The 19,177-nt window shown below is 45.8% G+C and overlaps 1 protein-coding gene across 1 annotated transcript; it reads left to right on the forward strand.

Annotated features, from left to right (window-relative positions):
* The first annotated feature begins 987 nt into the window (after window positions 1-987).
* On the forward strand, window positions 988-7,415 carry LOC104125211 (regucalcin). Its single transcript, XM_009637633.2, has 6 exons — window positions 988-1,156; window positions 1,649-1,831; window positions 3,068-3,283; window positions 4,787-4,918; window positions 5,589-5,743; window positions 7,365-7,415. The coding sequence occupies exons 1-6, from the start codon at window positions 991-993 to the stop codon at window positions 7,413-7,415; spliced, it is 903 nt and encodes a 300-aa protein (XP_009635928.1). The 5' UTR covers window positions 988-990.
* Window positions 7,416-19,177: the final 11,762 nt, after the last annotated feature.

The raw sequence follows: 19,177 nt of genomic DNA on the forward strand, positions 1-19,177 counted from the left end.
TGCAGCCTGTTCCTCCCCCCCCCCGCAGCAGCAGCGGCAGGGCAGGACCCGGGGCCGAGCTACCTGTTTTGGAGGGCATCAAATGGGGTCTGAACAGAAACGTGAGGCATTGGGCACCCTCTGCCAGGGCGGTGGCTGGGTGGCCAGTGTCCCCATGGGCACCCCACTGCAACAGGGACAGGGATGGGGGGATGGAGCAGCCGGGTCATGAACACCCCCTGGCAGGAGCAGGCATCTGGGATGGGAGCTTCATAGGTGGCTTTGCTCCTGAAGCAGCAACTGGGGTAATTACACCCTGCAGCCTGGCACAGGGTGAAATTCAGAGTCTGCGGCAGGGGTTGGAGACATGGCTAGGGCAGTGAGGGGGCTGATGAAGACAAAATGCTTGGAGGGAAAACAAAGCAGCAGGATTTCAAAGGCAGGAGCCTTCCCCAGAATTTGCATAATGACACTGACTTGGTGTGGGAACGGGAACGGGGACTTGGTCTGCAGTGGCCTTGGTGGCAAACTGGCGTCAGTATTACGGGTGCATATATGTCTTCCTGTGGAGCAAGTTGGTGCACCTGCATTAGTAAGGCAGAGCCTTGTTTTTCCACAAAAAAGCTTCTGACCCATCGGTGCTGCTGCCCACTGGTCCCTCCCTGTGGCCTGGAGACCCTTGGGATCACTGGTCCCCAGCCCACAGCTTGGTCCAGGCTCAGGGCCGTGTCCCCAGCACTCCCTCGCCTGGAGGCAGATGCCTCAGCAGTGGCTCTGGTGTAAAGTCTCTTGCCCAGGAAAGGTTTGCTAAGGAGAAACCTTGGCACCTCGACCTCAGTTCCAGCCACGAGGCTGTGGAAATGTCAGAGGAAACTCCTAAATTGCCCTGTCATGTGGGATTTGGAGGGCTTTGCCATTTAAAAACTCTGCTTTTAAGCACCATATGTGTGAAAAATTCACACAACGAGACCTTATCGTTAAGTCTTTTATTGACCCTCTTCCTCTCAGACCATGTCCTCCTCCATCAAAATCGAATCCGTCGTGAAGGAGAAGAACAGGATGGGAGAATGCCCAGTCTGGGAAGAAAGGGAGACTGCACTCGTCTATGTAGACATCAACTCACAGAAAGTTTGCCGCTGGAGCCCACTCACCAACGAGGTGCAGAGCGTTTCCGTGGGTAAGAGTCCGTACTTACCGCTTAATCCTGGGAGTCTCCTCTGCCCGTCCCTGTCCATCCCTCCTGGTAGAAACCCTGCAGCATGGTGGCCTCCTTTACTTTCCATGGGGCCACACACCCTGTCCTCCCCCAACGTGTTGGTTAGCACAGCGTGGCCCGAGCCAGCCAAGCGGAGGGGACTGTACTCAAGTGTGGAGAGCCATGCACGTGTTGCCCTTGCTAAGCCCAGATGGGAAGGCATGTTTCATTTGGGACCTTCAGAGGAAAAGGTACAGTCCTAATGTCTGCCCAGAAGGTGGAAAGATCCGGAGAACACAGAGCCGGTGAGATGTGCTAACGATCCCAGGGGAGAAGGATCTTAGCATCAGCTCAGCCTTTCTTGGGTCAGGGATGTCCCAGTCAAGCCCAGGTGCCCTCGGTGAGCTGGGGAGGGGTAGGGCTGACTGATGGCCCCAGAGCTGCCCACCATCTCCCACTCCCTCTTGCCCGCAGACGCCCGTGTCGGTTCGGTGGCATTGCGGCAGTGTGGGGGCTACGTCATCGCCCTGGGGACCAGGTTTGCCTTTCTGGACTGGGATACTCAGGCAGTCACCACCATCGTCGAGCTCGAGCAGGACAAACCCAACAACAGGTTCAATGATGGGAAAGTGGATCCAAAGGGGAGGTTTTTTGCTGGTAAGTTCCTGGCAGATAATTTCCCCTGGAGCAAAGAGGATCTAATTACAGTGTATTTTATATATATTGCATTTTATTCCATGTTCTCGATTCCTCTGTTGAGTTCCCCACAAAAACCACCATTGCAAGCATGAGCTGCCTTGCGAGCGCTCTGCTCGGTTACTGCCTGATGGAGGAGGGTGAGGGACCCCGCATCCTCTGACCTAAACGAGGGCAGAGGCTGTTGACAAGGGCTGTCCGGCAGGAAAGCTCCCCTCCTACTTGGCAAGAGGGACTTTTGCCACCAGTTGCAATGTGGCTGGGATCCCCCCGTGCTTTTCTTCCCTCCCATATAAATGATGACCCAAGTGCAGCAGTCTGTGCTGGAAGTGGAGAGCGACTGATGGGAACGGAAATGGCTCTGTATTTGTTTTGCCAGCCAGCCCTTTCTTCTTATGTCAAATTTCCCCCAAAATTGGGAAATTCGGTTGACTCATGGTTATGCTCGAGGGCTAATGTGTCACTAGAGTTGAAGGGCAAGAACAAGAGAGAAAAACCTGCTTTGCACACCCATTCCTGGCTGTGCACGGTGGATCAGTGCTTTCAACAGGGGTTTTGGCCAAGCATTGTAAAACAAGGTCATGAGGTCTCCTAAAAGGAGAGGCCCACAGAGACGGTCTTGTCACAGTTAAAAGAAGGTGTAAATGCCCCCATTGAGCGCTTCCCGTTCCATCGCTGCAGAACTCTCTCCTTTCAAGAATCAGTAACTAAATAAAGAGCATAACACGGAGGCATAAATTCATTAAGAGAAAAATCTCACTTCTGTGGTATTCTGCACTTGCAGCTGAGATAACCGTGATTTACAGCACCTGTATTTTGAGGTCACAGCCCATTTAAATGATAAAAGTAGCCTACAAAGAGCAACAACACAAAGAGCACATTGATGCTCGCCTGCATCTCAGCTTTTGCTGTGAGTGACACCTCTGCCCCCGGCACATTGTGGTGCTCCTTTGGGTCTTTGGTGCCTACGACTTAAACCACATGGCAACACAGAAACTCATCCTTACGTTGGCCAGGATCACCTCTACGGGAGGCAGGTGCTCCTCTCCTGCTTCTTTCCCTCCTTCTCATCAGTCTGATGGGACTTGGTTAGGCTCTTTCCCCCTAGGACCTCTTAGCAACACTTAGAGGAGGTTTTTGATTAGGTATGAGGAACAAGCTTCTACTTTCTAACCGGCGCTCCCATTGCCGTTTCAGGTACCATGGCTGAAGAGACGGCACCGGGGCTCCGAGCGAGGCAGCAAGGCGCTCTCTATACCCTTTTCCCCGACCATTCGGTAATAAAACAGTTAGACCAGGTGGACATCTCCAATGGTCTGGATTGGTCCCTGGACCACAGGACCTTCTTTCACATCGACAGCCTGGCATACGCTGTGCATGCCTTCAGCTATGATGTGCACACTGGAAAGATCGGTACACGCGCTTTTCTAAATTCGGTGACAAGTAGTGCTGTTACTCTTCCTGCAGCAAGACCTGGGCGTGTAATATGCAGTGATTTATTTGACAGAGCTCGTATCTTTTGGTTGCGGCTTGTCAGCAGGCCGACTGGGATTTTTCTCAAGTTTAGTTATAAGCCAGGTGTATTTGGTGAACAAACTTTTGACAGCCCTTCAACTTACTTTCATCTGGATGGATGGCTTATGTTTAGACCCGTTCAAGGAGTTGCAGGGAAGAAGCCATTTATACCACTGAGTGAGAATTAGTTTATAGGATGCTATTTATTCTCGAGTGCCATCTACTGGAATGCTTCGATCGTACTAGCTCTATAAATACAAGTACAGCATGCGCATGCATGTACATCACAGAAATGTATTTGAAGACTCAAGTCATCATTGTGACCCAAGTTTCCCAATTCTGAAATTAAAATTGCCTACAGATATTTGGCAAATTTCACTTAAATTCATTTTCTGGACAAACATTTTTCTGTTATAATATCTACAAAAAGGAAATTTAAGTGCAAGCAAAAGGGATGCAACTTCATTTCCAAACTCCGTGAAATGTTTTTGTGCTGTACCAACCCGTCATACTCCGTGGGCATTTAAGTGGCTGAACTGACTTTGTACCCTAACCAGTGTGGACTTTGTGTAATCATGGGTGAAAATCGTACAAATAATGACAGTTACTCAGATTTCGTTTTGCTGAGGAAATCTATTTCTACAGATTTTAGGAGATAAGACTTCTAAAGAAGATTTAACGCTAATTTTTCTCCTGCACATACAAAAACGTAACGAGTTGGAGTTTCCTGGCCCTGGCTTTATGTTGGTGGCTGTCTGGTTTTGGGGGGTGTAATGGCCATGGGGTGGTGGGGCAGAGCAGGCAGACTGCTGCCCGGGGGCACCGCTCCACTGTCTGTGCGTGGGCCCAGCGACCTGTCCCCGCTGCAGCCTGGACTGCTGGCAGTTGACATCCAGACTTAACCAAAACTGGTAGCTTGATTGGCCATTAAAATAAGTAAAGTTCTTGATCTTTTAGCCATGAAAGACTGTTTATTACCAACATTTAAATTCAAGTCATTACTTATGGGATTTATTGCTCGTAAAAAGCCATCCAGGCTGCCATGAGCAATGAAAGTCCAGGAAAAGTTACTGTGCTTGCGACAGTTGTGGTATGGTGGTCAGCTGGTGCGTTACCACGAGGGACAGAGGCATTTTGTTCTCTTCCTTGCTAAAATAATAGGAGCCCTAATTCAGTACAATCCCAAACCGCAATGGCTCTAACCAGGGGCTTGTTTCTGCCAGGCTAAGTTAGGTTTTTAACTCATCTGCTAAATGCATATGCAATATAAAATTTGCAGCATGTCTTTGTCACAGAAAGTGAATTTATCTCTTTCCAAGAGCATGAAGGATGTTAGACTGGGATCTGATACAGAATTGCTACCAGCCCACGTTAACACCGGCTTCATAACTCTCCCTGCAGCCTGCCCCAAACTTTTGTACCATCTAGAAAAGGAGGAGCAAATGCCTGACGGGATGTGCATTGACGCAGAAGGGAAGCTCTGGGTGGCCTGTATTGATGGCGGCAGAGTCATTCGTATAGACCCAGAGACAGGTAAGGTCTCCACCAGCACGTGCGTATTGAATGTCGCGAGAGGAAAGGCAGCCAGGAGGAATGGTTTGAAGGTGAGATAAGAAGGTGTCGTTTATCACCCATCTCTGCCCTAGGGGTTGCCATGAGCATCGCTGGTCCAGGCCCCGATCACATGGGGAGTGCTGCTCCCCATGCTGCCTCCCAACATCGAGTACCCCTGCTCCCACGGTCTGCTGATGCCGCACACCCACTTCTTAATAACGTCACTTGAAAAAACCAACAAACCCACAACACTGCATATCTATTGCGAGAAACATTGTAAACCTGCAAATAAAAAAGAAAAAATTCTCAGCGTTGAAATGTTTTAACTAGGAAAGGCTGTTAGGGCATGACAGCCATCCCAGGCCCAAGCGTCTCTGCCTTTCCTGGCTTCAAATACTTTATTGTTTCATTATGAGAAAAAGGAAACAAAGCCTCGCAGATACAGGGGGGAGGCTGAAAAATAGTTAGAGACGAGGCAGATGAAAGAATTTTGTTTCCCCACAAACCGTCCTTCAGGATATGGCCTGCCTGAAGGGGAGGTGCCTTCTGCGTAAATGCCAGAGCTTCGCCATGTGCACTAATAGTACATTCATATTTACATCTTTCCTAGAAAATGGACTTGAGGAAACGATCACATATTTTTTTCCAGGAAAAAGAATCCAAACTGTGATGCTGCCTACTCCGAGGATCACCTCTTGCTGCTTTGGTGGAAAAGACTACTCAGAAATGTACGTGACTTCTGCATATGACGGACTGGATGAGACCACCTTAGCCAAGGAACCTCACGCGGGAGAGATTTTCAAGGTGAGCAGATTTTATTTCTTTCTATACGTCAGACCTGCCAAGCCTTGCACTTGGGAGGGTGAGGTAGCCCCCAGCTGCCCTTGCTCATCCTGCTCACCTGATGCACTGGTCCAGATACGTTGCTCATCCCCTGGCTGGGCACAGCTGCTTTTGCATGGCTGCTCATGCATTTGGAAGGAAGAAGAGCAGAAATTTCTAGCAATAGTGTTGCTATGTTGGTTAGCCAAAGTTGATATCCGCCCGGGATCTGAAGGCAGCCGGTGGATCTGGGTCTGCCCTGTATAGCATATTCTGTAACACACTGTGAGGAATTGGGTCTTGATCCTATATCTTCTATACTTTCATCAGTCTTGGAAATGTCACTCCCTTAATTCTCATCTTTTAATTGTACCAGGGTATCTAAATATTCACCAGATTTCTCTTTTAAAAAATAAATGCTTAAATTCACCAAAGCTTTGCATCCCAATCCCATAACTTTTTGAAATTTTTTTTTAGTCTGTTAAAAGTGGGTGCTATGTTTTGAATAACTAATAACCCACATTTTCGTCCAAGGCTCTTGAATCCAAAACTTGTTTCTCTCTTCATTTTTCAGTCCATTAGTAAAAACTACATTGGGAAAATAAAATGCGGTTCTGAAACAGCAATTGCCATCATTCTCTGAAGGTTGACCATAGCATGAAAGGGAAGGGTGGTAAATGAGAGGAAATGGGATAAACCAAACTGCATTATCAGTTTGGTAATAGGATGAAGACATGTTCTAGGAAGGATGGGGATCTAATCTGGGATCGGGGACCTTCTAGTTAAAAGCATTGCTTGGAACAGATTTCCCATGACCAACAACTGATCAATTTTTCAAGCAGCGGAGTTTAGGAGCCCACAGGAGTTAAATACCAAAAGATAATTTTGAGCCTTGCCTTTTTTATCTCTCTTCCTCAGTTCTCCAGTTCTAGAAGGAAATTGGTATTTTGCAAACTCACATCTGTCTTAGAATCATAGAATCGTTTAGGTTGGGAAAGACCTTTAAGATCATCAAGTCCAACCATTAGGTACTTAGCACTGCCATCCCACCACTAAACCATGTCCCTAAGCACCTCGTCTGCCTGTCTTTTAAATACCTCCAGGGGTGGGGACTCAACCACTTCCCTGGACAGCCCGTTCCAGTGCTTGACAACCCTCTCTGTGAAGAAATTTTTCCTGATGTCCAACCTAAACCTGCCCTGGCGCTACTTGAGGCCATTTCCCCTCATCCTATCACCTGGGAGAAGAGACTGACCCCCACCTTGCAAAACCCTCCTTTCCAGGCAGTTGTAGGGGGTGATAAGGTCTCCCCTCATGCATGGGCAAAGCGCATTAAAAGTTGCTATGACTTACTTGGTTAATACAGAGATAAGGACCACATGTAAGGGCCACAGATAATGTGTAAATTAGCAACATCATTGAGTGGTGCTTGGTAATCTTGGAGATTGTAAAGAGTTCTAAAGAACTCCATAGAATGACTCTTTTGGGGCTCCTCTTGAAATAGGGGTAGGTTGCTATGACATTTGTTGTACAACATTTGAATGTTGTACTCAGTTGGAGATTTATCTCTTTCCTTTCTTTTATTCTTTATTTTTTTAAACAGATAACAGGCCTGGGTGTGAAAGGCATCCCACAGAATTTCTATGCTGCTTGAACATTGATGCTAAATAACAAAGAAGAAATGCTTGCATCTTGTAGTAATTCTGACAAGGAGAAGTCCAGTGAACTGCAGAATTTATCTGTGTGAGGATTTCTAAATCCACATTTAAGGGCGTGCTTGTTTGGAACTGAAGATACTCCTTCTTCTGTGGGCCCGTGGCATGATGCAATAGGTTAGAGAGGTAAAGTTAACCTGTGTTACACCTCAATAGCTTTTGTGACTTTCCATAAACCTCTTCAAGCTCAAGCTTAATTTTGTTGAACTTTCTGATGACCAGCTCTGGATTTTCAAGTCGGTGATTCTCAAAGCAGAATCTTACTCCTGGTTTGTCTTTTCATGTTACAGTGATGTACCAGCAATGATACGGCAGAAATTAATAAACATTTTAAGAGTGGTGACTTGAACTGGACTGCTCCTCTGCTGTGGGACTCCCCCCAAGGTGTTTTATTGGTGATCAGACTTACTCATAGTGTCCAGACTCCATTTTTACATCCAAAGCGTCTTTCCATTTGCCTTGTCATGAATTCTTCTACCTTGTCTTTAGGACACCATTTATGCTGTTGAAGATAAACTATGCAGCCGTATTTAAAATATGCTTATGGATTTTTTTTTTCCCCTGCATTCAGATATTACCACGAAGATGCTGAGTGTCCACACATGGTCAGGGTACAAACAAGCTGTGAGCTACCAGGATGGCCTGTCATACTGAAAACCAATGGTCCATAGAGTCATCCTGTCAGGGGTCATATTTGCACATAGACACATGGACTTCCCTTTGCTTTCTATGTCTTCTTATTGGATGTATGGCTTCACTTTCTTATTGCATGCATGACTTCTCTCTTCCTTTCCTGTTTCAAATCTTCTTCTCCTTTTTCCCTTTTGATTTCCCTTCCCTTCCCTTCCCTTCCCTTCCCTTCCCTCCCCTTTTCCCTCCCCTTTTCTCTAATCTTTCCTGAGTTTAGTCTCTGAACTTCGAGTAACCTCACTTGTTGTCAGCTTTCTTCTGTCTCTTTGTGGTCCATATTGCTCAGTACTGAGTCTGAAGACCTTGTCCCTGCCTTCAGTGCTGTATATCGGGTTTCTTGCTGCATTACCCTCACCTCCTCTTTCTTCTCTGGGAGGGCAAATCTGGCCTATTGACATTTCTCCCTTTGCCCAAAATGTGCAGGGTTTCCTCCCACACCAGTGACTACACCCGAGCTGACCCTTGAATTTGGGGTTTCCCCGAAGGCCTCAGCATATGAGCAGTGAGCCAGGTCCTGGCCAGACTGAGAGGGTGAGCAATGGAAGTGGAGAAGTTGCTCACTTCTTCCAGCTGCTTCTCCTGGATGGTCTGCAGACAGGGTAGAAATAGCGTCCTGCGTGTGAGCAAGTCAAAGGCACTTGGGAAAATGCTGACAGACGAGCCTGTGTAAAAACAGAGAGTGCTATGGAGGGGGTCTCTTGCTGTTCCCTGGCGTGTCCCAACACAACTATCCTTGACTCCTACAACTTCACAACCTTTGGTTAATTTTCCAGTGAGCAGGAGCTGATTATACCACAGTGGTACAGAAAGCACTATGTCAAGGTGTATTTTTACAGGCTATTTAAATAATTGACCCAACACTACGCTGGATTCACTGAAACTTTGTGATCCTTTCAGTCCAAGCTGGGGCAGCAGCTTCTGTCCTGTTGGAGGATACAGCTCCATGGGAACTTACTTGATCTCAGGAGGAGCTCCAGAATCTGTTTCTAAGAAAAGCCTAGTGCACATGCAACCACTCCTCATTGAATCAACTCTTTCTAATCTGTCTTTTGTTTGTATTTCTCTAGTTATTTTCTAGGGAAAGGTTGGCTTTAATTATGTGAGAATGCTGAAGACCTGTAGATATGCAGTGAAATCTAGCCTTTGCATTGAATTTGCTATCTTTTTACTGCCTGGAAAGATACACAGCACTAAATGCATCTTCAGATCCTTAATGCTGTTACACTTTGTGACGTTACAAGGAGGTCAATAATACTCACCACTTACCAGACCAGATGTTTCAGTGTCTTTCTCGGAGGTATTTGGCCTTTCCACCACCTCTATTCAAAGCCTTGAGTTAGCTCTCAAGACACTATGAGCAGGGAATAAGTACTCGATGCCTCATGAGGCTAATCTCCCACAATAACAGATGCAGGGAAGAGCAGAGAAACTGTGGTTAACCATTCAGAAATGTTAAACACAGTTCCCATGGGGCTGTATGCAGACTATCCCTAGAATTAGCTGTTTTCTTCAGAACCAACATCCCTCTCCTGGCAAGGGGGCACTTTTGAAAGAACCAAGCTGGGTTGATTTCTTCCTTTTAAAATATCCATAATGCCCAACTCTCTTATGTGGTAGCCTTCTGGCCTGCCAACATGCAGGAGATCTGGTTCTGCACTCTGATCAGACAGAGGGCAGGTCAAGCCATGTGTCCCAGGGCAATGTCCTACCCATTTTGAAGGGGGGGAGGTGGGTGGTATATTTGGCCCCTCTGGATGAACTGGGCCACAGTCCAGAAAGAAATTTGAGATCCAGAGGGCCAAGAAGGGAGCTTAATTCACTAAGCATTATTGAATATACTTGGCCATTGAACAGGATTTTCCAAAGTGCATTATTTCAATGCAGTTACCTGAAGTCTACTGTAAAACCCACATTAGGTACTTTTTGGACAGTGATTCTAGATGTTTAATTTAGGTCATTAGCAATTACCTTGCTCCTGTGCTACTTGACCAGTTGATTGGTAAAACAGGATAAAAGCTCTTGCTCCATTGCTCTGCTTCACTCCTACCTTGCCCTGGAAGGGGGGTGAGTCCATACCACTGCCCAAAGACACCTTGATTGAGAAATAAAACGTTCGGCTCATTCTAATGTTTGTCAACAACCAGGCTGTTGTTTTTTTCCCTAGTCATAATTCCAATAGTAATTAAGCTGCTGGGGGTTCTTAAGAGCAAAGGTGTTAAATGCCCACTGGCACCATGTCAATGCCCAACTGGTATAAGGAACATCGACAATTATGCAAGATTTCCTGTTTACCCAGTCTGGAGAGGAATGTGAAGGCAGGATGTCTGGAGGCAAGTCAAATGCCCTAACCTATAATTAAAAAAAAAAAAGTAGGAAGTGTGTGCAGATACTTTGTTTAATAAAAAATACCCAATTATTTGCAAAATTGCCTATCCACTAGGCTATTTGCTCTGCCACAAAAGGGAAGTAGATAGTTTTGAAACAATCTGCTCTTGAGAAATTGTTAATACCCTCATAATTTTTTTTCTAGTGCTTCCCCAGGCATGCAAGCCAGGCTCACTGGTTTGTAATTCTCCAGCCACTCCTTCCCCCATCTCTAAAGGGAGATACTGTGCGTGCTGCTCTCAGACTCCAAGGTCTGAGCGCTTTGGAATCTCTCCCATCGCAGCATGGCTTCCCAAACTAAAGAAAGATTTGAAGATTAATTTCTCTCTGTTGCCCAAAGGTCCACTACTTCACTTCTCTTCACATTTCAGAACTTACTATTTTGTTATTTTTGCTTCCTAAAAACAAGTGTTGACTGAAAACCTCCAGCCTCATTAACCAAAGTAAGGCAAAAGGCCTTTGCCTTGAGCAGGACGGAGGCATGAAGGAAGGGGGTGTGGGACTGGGTTCATACAATACGGTACCTATAGCCCTTGGTGAAGATGCACTCTGAGATGGTTACTGGGTGACTGAGTACGTGGTTAGTGTGAGTCAACCCCACACAGTGAGATGCACAGCAGAGAGGATGCTACCTGGCCAGGGGTAACCTGCTGATGGGGTATCTCCCCAACGTGGGTCATAGGCAGAACATAAAGGAGCTTGTCAACAGGATGGCAGTGACTGATGGGGGCTGGTTTCCCTTGTGAGGGGTTACTGTGTACATCCTGCCTTTTATAAGCTTTCCTAAGTATTTGCTACGTTTAGTGGACACTACTATGTTTAATGTGTACCAAGCTCAATAAATCTTAGTATTCTTCTATGCTTTTTATGTATGGGGGTAATAGGCTTTCAGCTGGGAAGATTTTGGTTTGTGTTTTCTAGCTCTTGTGGGACAACCTGACTGCCTTTTCTTGCCTTCCCGAAGAAACATGACTGAGAAAACCTATCACAGAATCACAGAATCGTAAGGGTTGGAATTGAGAAAACCTATTCAACCTAAACTGAGGGTTTCCAAATATTCGTAAGTGCAGCCAGGATGTGAATGAAGCTGGTTCAATGTTGCGGCTGTGCTGGCATTGCTGCTGCACCCACGTGCTGTCACAGGCCTGAAGTTGGCAAATACAAGGATGTAGGGTTTGCTCCACTGGATTTTACTGTTGTAAAACTCTAGGCAGAAAAGAAGATGTAAAAATATTCCTTAATCCTGGATAAGCAGACACAATATTTTTTCTGGCAAACTTTGTTTATCTATTTATTGTTCTGATTCTCTACTTCGTCTTAAGAAGAAGCTGTAAAGATGGTCTTTTTGGCTAATGAGAGAGGGGATGGACAAAAAGTAGCTGATTTTAAATAAAAAGTTCACAAGAGCTACCTGCCGTGGGTAAATAGGTCCCTGGCAGAATAAAGAGGTAGCTGCCCTGCTGAAATGACCTGGCTTTGCATAGTTTGTTTATTTTACCTTGGCCCTATCATGCTCCACACTCAATTCAGTGTCACACTCACAAACAGAACTCTGAATCCAGATCTTTGCTATCTTCTTGCTGTTATCTCTCTGTGTCAATGTGGATTGAGATTTCAGTGGGTAATAATGCAGAGCCTACAAAGGACAGACATTGAAGTTTGACCCTCTATTCACGTGAAAAAACCCTTGGAAAACGAGAATCCACTTGCTCTATGAACTATTAACAAGATTACTGGATGACCTGCGGGGTGACTTTGGTCAGCAGATGGACCTGACTGGGAAAATGGCTGCAGGAGGAAGGGGCTTCTCCTTGGGAGGTGTATGAGCAGGAACTGGGTGTCCTATAAAGAATGGCTGAGGGGCGGAAATAGCTGTAGATTAATTTATTTTGGCTAGGATTGCTTGAGTACTGTTTTATTGAGTTTGCTTGTGCTGCATGTTGCAGTATTGACAACCTGAAAGTTGAAGAAACAGTTGGTGTTGGTGTCAGGTTCTCTTCCTGCTCCAAAATAAGACTCACAAGAGCTGTAAATGCAAGCAGTGGTAACCTCTGAGGTGGTGTAAGACCCTCATCCTCATTCAGCTGGTGTTTTCTTAAAGAAGTAAGTGTTCAACTTTGTGTTTAGCAATACCCAAGTCATGTTAGGGAAGAGAGGATATGGGTGAATACCCTGTCAAGACTGTGGTATCTTCTGGAAAGAGCTGATATCACAGCGCTGATATACTGGAAGGATTTTAAGATGAGGGGAAAGAGAAAGAGCTATCAGTGGTGAGACTTAACATGGAAGCTGAGGCGATGATGAAGACGAATGCAAAGGCACAGAGAGAGGAAGGACAGGTTTCTGGCAGGTGTACGAAAAGGCAAGTGACAGGAAGGTGGGCTCCATAATTTGGAAGTAAAGCTTGAACTGGAAAAATTGTAGCTGGAGGACATTTAGGACTCAGAGGAAACTGAAGATGCTTGCTCCATCCTCTGCAGGGCTTTCCTTACCTGCTTATAGTTTTTTGTATCTGAAGGGAGAGGGTGGTGGGGGAAAAGCTGAACTTCTCACTCCCATACTTTTTGCAAGGTCATTTTCTCTTTTTTAAATCACCTAAGACCCAAATAGCTGGACAGGTCCACAGTGGACCCATTTGTATCTAGTGTGGTGAGGAATGTTGGTGCCAGATGTGGGACTACGGAGGATGATGGAGTTCTCCCCACATCAACGCCACTGGGGTGACATGGTCCCATTAAGAGTTTGGAGCAGTGACAGGTGGGCTACCAGAAAGCCAAAGAGGGTGAAGTTGGTCTGGAGCAGATAAGGAGAGCCTCGCCTGCATTACAAGGGGCTGGGCTGGTTTCTGTTTTGGGATGCTGGGCATCTTAGGAAGCATGCTCTGGTCTGATAGTACTTAACTTCACTCTACCGAAAGCAAGGGTGTGTATGGACCCAGAAGCTTTCCATGTTACAGGCACTATCAGCACCTGCTAGAAAGCTTGATCAGTGGCCTTCCTCCTCCTGCTCCTCCCCATCTGTAAAGGCCTATGAGTGGATTTTGAGCTATCTCCTGAATACCTTGCCTGATGCTGTGTGGGAAGGAAAGGGCAGACTAACTTTGGCCAGTCCTGCCTTATGCTGTACTTCGTGCCCCTACTTGAATCGCTTTTCAGCCTTCTTTCTACCCTCTCCCACCCCAGCTCTTGTACATGGTACAGATACACAAAGACCATCTGCCTGGAAGAGCTGGAGAGAGATCAGTGCTATCATCTCCACTCTTGGATAACTGAGGCATGAACAGGATTGCTTAAGAAATCTTTAGCAGATTTGGAGAGCCCCATCTGCTGCTTCCTACTCCAGCTAACACCTGGTGGGTTTGGGCAACACGGAAACTGCAGTAGGGGTTGGTAATGGGAACGAGTGGGAGTAACAGCTGAGAAAGGGGAAGGCAAAAATTAATGCCCAGGGAAGCTGATAGCAAGCCCTGCAGACTCCATCTTTCCTCCTCTGGCTGCTGCTGCTGTTGCTCCATCCTCCTCCCGCTCATTGCCGATGCCAGCGAGGTCTGCTTGCACCCACTTTCACAAGAGTGAGTGGGAGTAACTTGAGTCAGCTCTGAGTGTGTCCTTACCACTTCTTCAGTGTAGGTGATCTCCGCTCAGCATGCAGGCACCAAAGCTGCCAAGGGGTGGTTTTGAGGTGGCTGTCCTAGCTAGGAATTTGCTCTTGATTTTCCTTAAGAGGCAGGTCATTGAGAAAGAGTTGCTATTTTCTACAATCTGTCACTAGGGATTTCTCAACAGGGCAGAAAGTAAACCTCCTGTTTACTTTAACAAACGGCTTTATCCATTTCAACTGCGTGTTTCCATCTACAGTTCCTTGTTGATGCAAAGACAATGTCCCAAGGAGAGCCGTAGTTCACAAGGTACATTTCCACATTAGTGACCTTTCTCATACTTAAAACCACATAGGGTGATTTTATAAACTTCTCATTTATTTTCAGCATCTGCTTTAAAGGTTTGTGTGTGGTTGAGGGGTGGAGGAGGAATTAATGTCTAAAAATGCTAGGTTCACTAAAGTTCTTTCTTTTCCTTTCAAAATAGAAAGTTCTGTTGTTTCTTCTTCTTTTAATATTCTTAGGATGAGCTAGTGACTAGGATGATTCCTCTTAAAATGTCTTTTAAATTACTTTCTCCATTTAAAAAAACCCATGATCTACAAGGTGGCCTGTTTTTACCAGATAAGATTAGGAGAGACTGAGTTATGGTGAGGCACTGACCTCTGTTGGCATCATCCTTTCATACTGAAACTCCTTATAAATGCTGAATTTGGTACTCTCGAAAACAGATGATACATCTGAGACAAGGCCTGAGGCAGAGTTGGTTCATGATTAAGCCATATTCCGATGCCACAGTAAATCTAACACTGGGACTCTGCAACAAAATCACAGAGCTCAGGCCCAACGATGCACAGTGTTGGTTTCCTAAAAACCCCCTCCATCAGATGTTTCAAATGTGCCAAAAAAGCTGGGCGGTTTCTCTTCTACCAGCAGGCTCTGTGATGGACCAGATACTGGCTGTCTGTCCTTCTGCAGCTGGCACAAAGCCAGGCTGTAAAGAAAAAGCATGCACAACATCTCTGTCAGATGCTCTGGCTAATGGTGAACGGCGTGCCCATGCCCATTCCTGACTCCAGCCTGTTTTGTACTGCCACATCATCTCACGGGATGTTGATCCAACACAAGCCATCAGTCATGCCTGTTCACGCAGTCCTGGCCTGCCGGCAGCAAACTTCTCTGCAACACCCTAAAGCAACTTGGACCAATTAGCTCCCATTAGAGCTTCTTCTCTCCTGGAGATGGCTTGTCAGGGGAGCTAGTTGCCATGAGCATTAAAGGACCCTGGTGGAGAGAAACGGACATTTCTAGGCTGCAGTTTGTCTGATTTTAGTTTGGGATGGGGGAGGTTGCTCTCTAGAGGTTGCTCTCTACAACAGCCTCTGCCATGTGGCTCCTATCCTCCAGCGGGAATGAATTCCAGGCGCATGCTAGGTTTGCCTCAGATGAAACTCCAGGTGATGCCAAGATCTGATGGGTGAAGCAATCAAAACGCTGCTAAAAAGCACAGAGGAAAATGAGGGGGATGGGGGGTGGAGTGTGAAGTGTGTAAGGAGGGATGACAGTGGGGGATGGCTATGTGAACTTTGGCAGCCCTGGTATGAGGAGTTCCCCCTTGCTGTCTGCCCATACAAGGACTAAATACTTGGGAATTTTCTGCTTAGGAGATATCTGTATTTCTCTTCATTCCCCTGGGGGCACCTGCATGCACAGTTTATGTGTGTATTTAAGAAACTCCCCAGAGACTTCTAGGCTCACTGAGTAACTGTGGGAAAACCTACGAATCTGTATTTTGTTTGTACTTCTGTCAGTCTGCATGCATTTCAAAGAGACGCTGTGCCTGCTGCCTGTGGGCTAGCCCTTGGAGATACATTTTAAAGAAGAGTGGAGAGAGAAACAGGCTCTGCAGCCCCCATTTCTCATGTAGTGAGTGAAACTGTTAGCTTTTGTTTTGGAAGGAAACCTGCCTAATCAAGATGAGAGGGACAGTTATAGGCAGGGATGTGCCTGTTCATGCGCTGCTCAAAGTGGAGGTTGAGACTCAGCTGCTCTGTCAGAATATGTGAGTCACGTTTTTATTTGTGGTTTTGTGAGCCTGAATTGAGAAAGCTTGTGTAAGAGATGTTATGGCCCTTGACATCACTCTGCACTTTTGCAAGACGATAGCCTGACTTTTTGCCCTAGGTGTTGGATTAAATAGTAACTGGAGATTGTGTAAATGCTTCTGCTTAGCCACGATTATCATGCTAAGGCCTTGTGCAAGCTGGGGACTTCTGCTGTTGGGGTGGTTCCACTGAAGAATGCCATTAAGATAGAAGCTCTGTCTGCCTGTTGGCATCACTGTTGGTTGCCTCTCCTTCAAAAGCACGGGTAGAAAGCACACGCTGGAGGAACTGAGGGAAGAACCACATCCTGACCTCCAATGCTTGCTATCAGGGTGAATCTTGGTGGTACAGAGAGCCCATAACTAACACTTGAGCAAAGGTAAGCTGCAAGTTCACTGTTCTCCTGTTGTACACAAGCATTTTGACACAAGCATGTCACTGGTCTTGGGTCTCTAGGGAGTCGCACTCTGGTAAGCGAGGCAATGAAAGGGAACATAGACCATGTGCCTGTCCCCTGTATCCTACCTTTCCTGTAGAATTACCCTCTCCTCTGCGTTTGGCCCAAAACCCAAGGGCCTGTTAATCAAGTTATCAAAACATTAAAGAAAGGCTTTTTTTTTCAAGAACCCCTTGCTATGGCTGATATAATTTTGGCTGAACTCAGTTTATGGCTTAAAAAGTGCTGGATAAGAAAATGGGAAGACAGACAGTACAAGATAAGGCAACTGCATAAATCTAATTTCCTAAATAAAAACCCCAAACCCAAACCCAAGCAGAAACCCTAGTTTCTGACAAGCTCCTTTTCCTAGGTTACTCAGATCTGACTGAATTACCAGGTTACTTAGATCATTGCCCCTGCTTTATGTGACCTTCCTTTCAGTATGGACTGAAAATAAGGGCATATCTCCGTCGCCTGATACGAAGTTTTACCTACATCAGAGGACCTGAGGATCATTTCAGGATCGGAAATACTTCAATTATATTTATAGCAATGTCTGAATTTGTAGCTGATGGTTCTCATCACACCCACAAACCGAATGGGCTTCTCTCATCTCAATAAAACAGCTATTAATTTAAAAAGAAGTTGTGCAACAGCGCACAGAGGGTGTGCCATCATGTTCTTCACTTGTAACCAGGGACCAGGAAAAACTTGCATTTCAACTTGCCACAAATGTCCTTACACCCTGCAGCTTGTCATATGCGTGCTGTAATAAATGTGCTCATATGCTCCTGTAAGGGAGATTTACTACTGGGCTTTATTACTATGAATTGATTAGTTGCCATTGTCATGACCACTGCAGGTAAAATACATTCAGAGCTATATAATCGTAAGAAAAAACAACTTTGTTTTTACAGCAAAACCTGACAGTCAGGAACATCCTAATCCATGGAAAAGCCAATTGTCGAACAAGACAGTCTTTAGAGTGAAGTCTTGTGTAGGATTTTATTTGTTTATAAGAGGCAGTGGATTTTTGTTTTTCCTGATAGGGCAGGGGGTGGTTAGAAAAGCCTTAGTGCATCTGGAGCACAACTGAAAGAAAACTGCTGTGGAAAATTAACTCATGGGAGAAAACAAATCTCTATCCGCTTGTGTCTCCTTCCTCAAATGCAAGCAGTGACGTTCATTCAGACAGCTGCTGAGCTTTCTGCATTGGGGTGCCTTTTTACCATTGCTTTTAACAGAAGGTGATTTATTAACATTGTATTTTGATGCTTGGCAAACCTGCTTTTGTGGCCAGACACCATTGCAGTCTGTATGTTGTGCACAGCAGCACTAGCAACATGCCCTAACTAGCAATGCCGTATAGGAACGTGAAGGGTACTTATATTATTTGTATAAAGTTTGGGGAAGATGGGTCATGTTGAGTATATATCTGGCTACTGATGTATTAGCTCTCGCAAAATAAAACATAACACAGACTTGGTCTGTGAGCGGGAAATGTTAACTGGAATGGTCTTACATCCAGCAGAGTTGCTATCCTGAGCGTGCAAGAGTGGAATTCCCCCAGTAGCTGCAGCCCTTGTGTGTCTTGTGCAACTTTTCAGCTCCATGTTCCTGATACAAACTTTCCACAAGTACTGATGGAAAATAATCTACCAATAAGTGGTGGGGTTTAGGCCATGTTGATAGAAAAAAAGGCCCAGTAATATATTATGTAGTTTATAAATGACTATGCTATAAATTATTGCCCTGTGGTAGTGTGGGAGGTCACTCTGGTACTTTGTTACTCTGTAATAAAATAAATAAATGTAATAAAAGATGAAGGACTTCCTTAGGTTAGCCGGCCCCTTTAGAAACTGCTTAATATGTCTTTTTCCTGTTGTAGATCTTAGACTTTAATAGGAGCAATGTTTGACCCAAGCTGGCATCCTGAGCTCAGCTGCTACCAGCCCTGCACCTAAATTCTCTGCCACGGATGACATTTGCAGTGCAAAGTCCTGTTGGAGGATGGACCTCTACGCAGGTCACCACAGATGACACCCGCACTGCCCAAGTAGACATCCGTCCTTGCATGCTTTTGCTCACATGCCCAGACACATATGAAATGCATGCAGAAAGCAAACAGCAGCACCAAATCGATGAAACTGCAACAGGTACAGCTTTGCAGGGCATGGAATAGGGCTGCTTCTGCACTGAGGATCCAGTTTATCTGACCTGTATCACTCTGTGAGTCATCTCCTTGATGAATTGTGGCACTTAAAAGGTCTTGCTCCATGGCAGGCTATGGTTGTGCTTCACAATGCAAATCAGTGATGCACGGGGAGGGGAAGAACCCACCAGCTTCAGAGGAATAGTCACAGTTACTCCTCAATGATCCATTATGAGACCAGAGCCATCAAGGCTTAACCTGTATGAGATCCACGGAGTTGAGGTCTGGATGGCTTAAAGACCCAGATGCTCTCAGTTTAATAACAAATTAAC

Source organism: Egretta garzetta, unplaced genomic scaffold (assembly GCF_000687185.1).
Source record: "Egretta garzetta isolate BGI_Z169 unplaced genomic scaffold, ASM68718v1 scaffold370, whole genome shotgun sequence".
Lineage (NCBI taxonomy): Eukaryota > Metazoa > Chordata > Aves > Pelecaniformes > Ardeidae > Egretta > Egretta garzetta.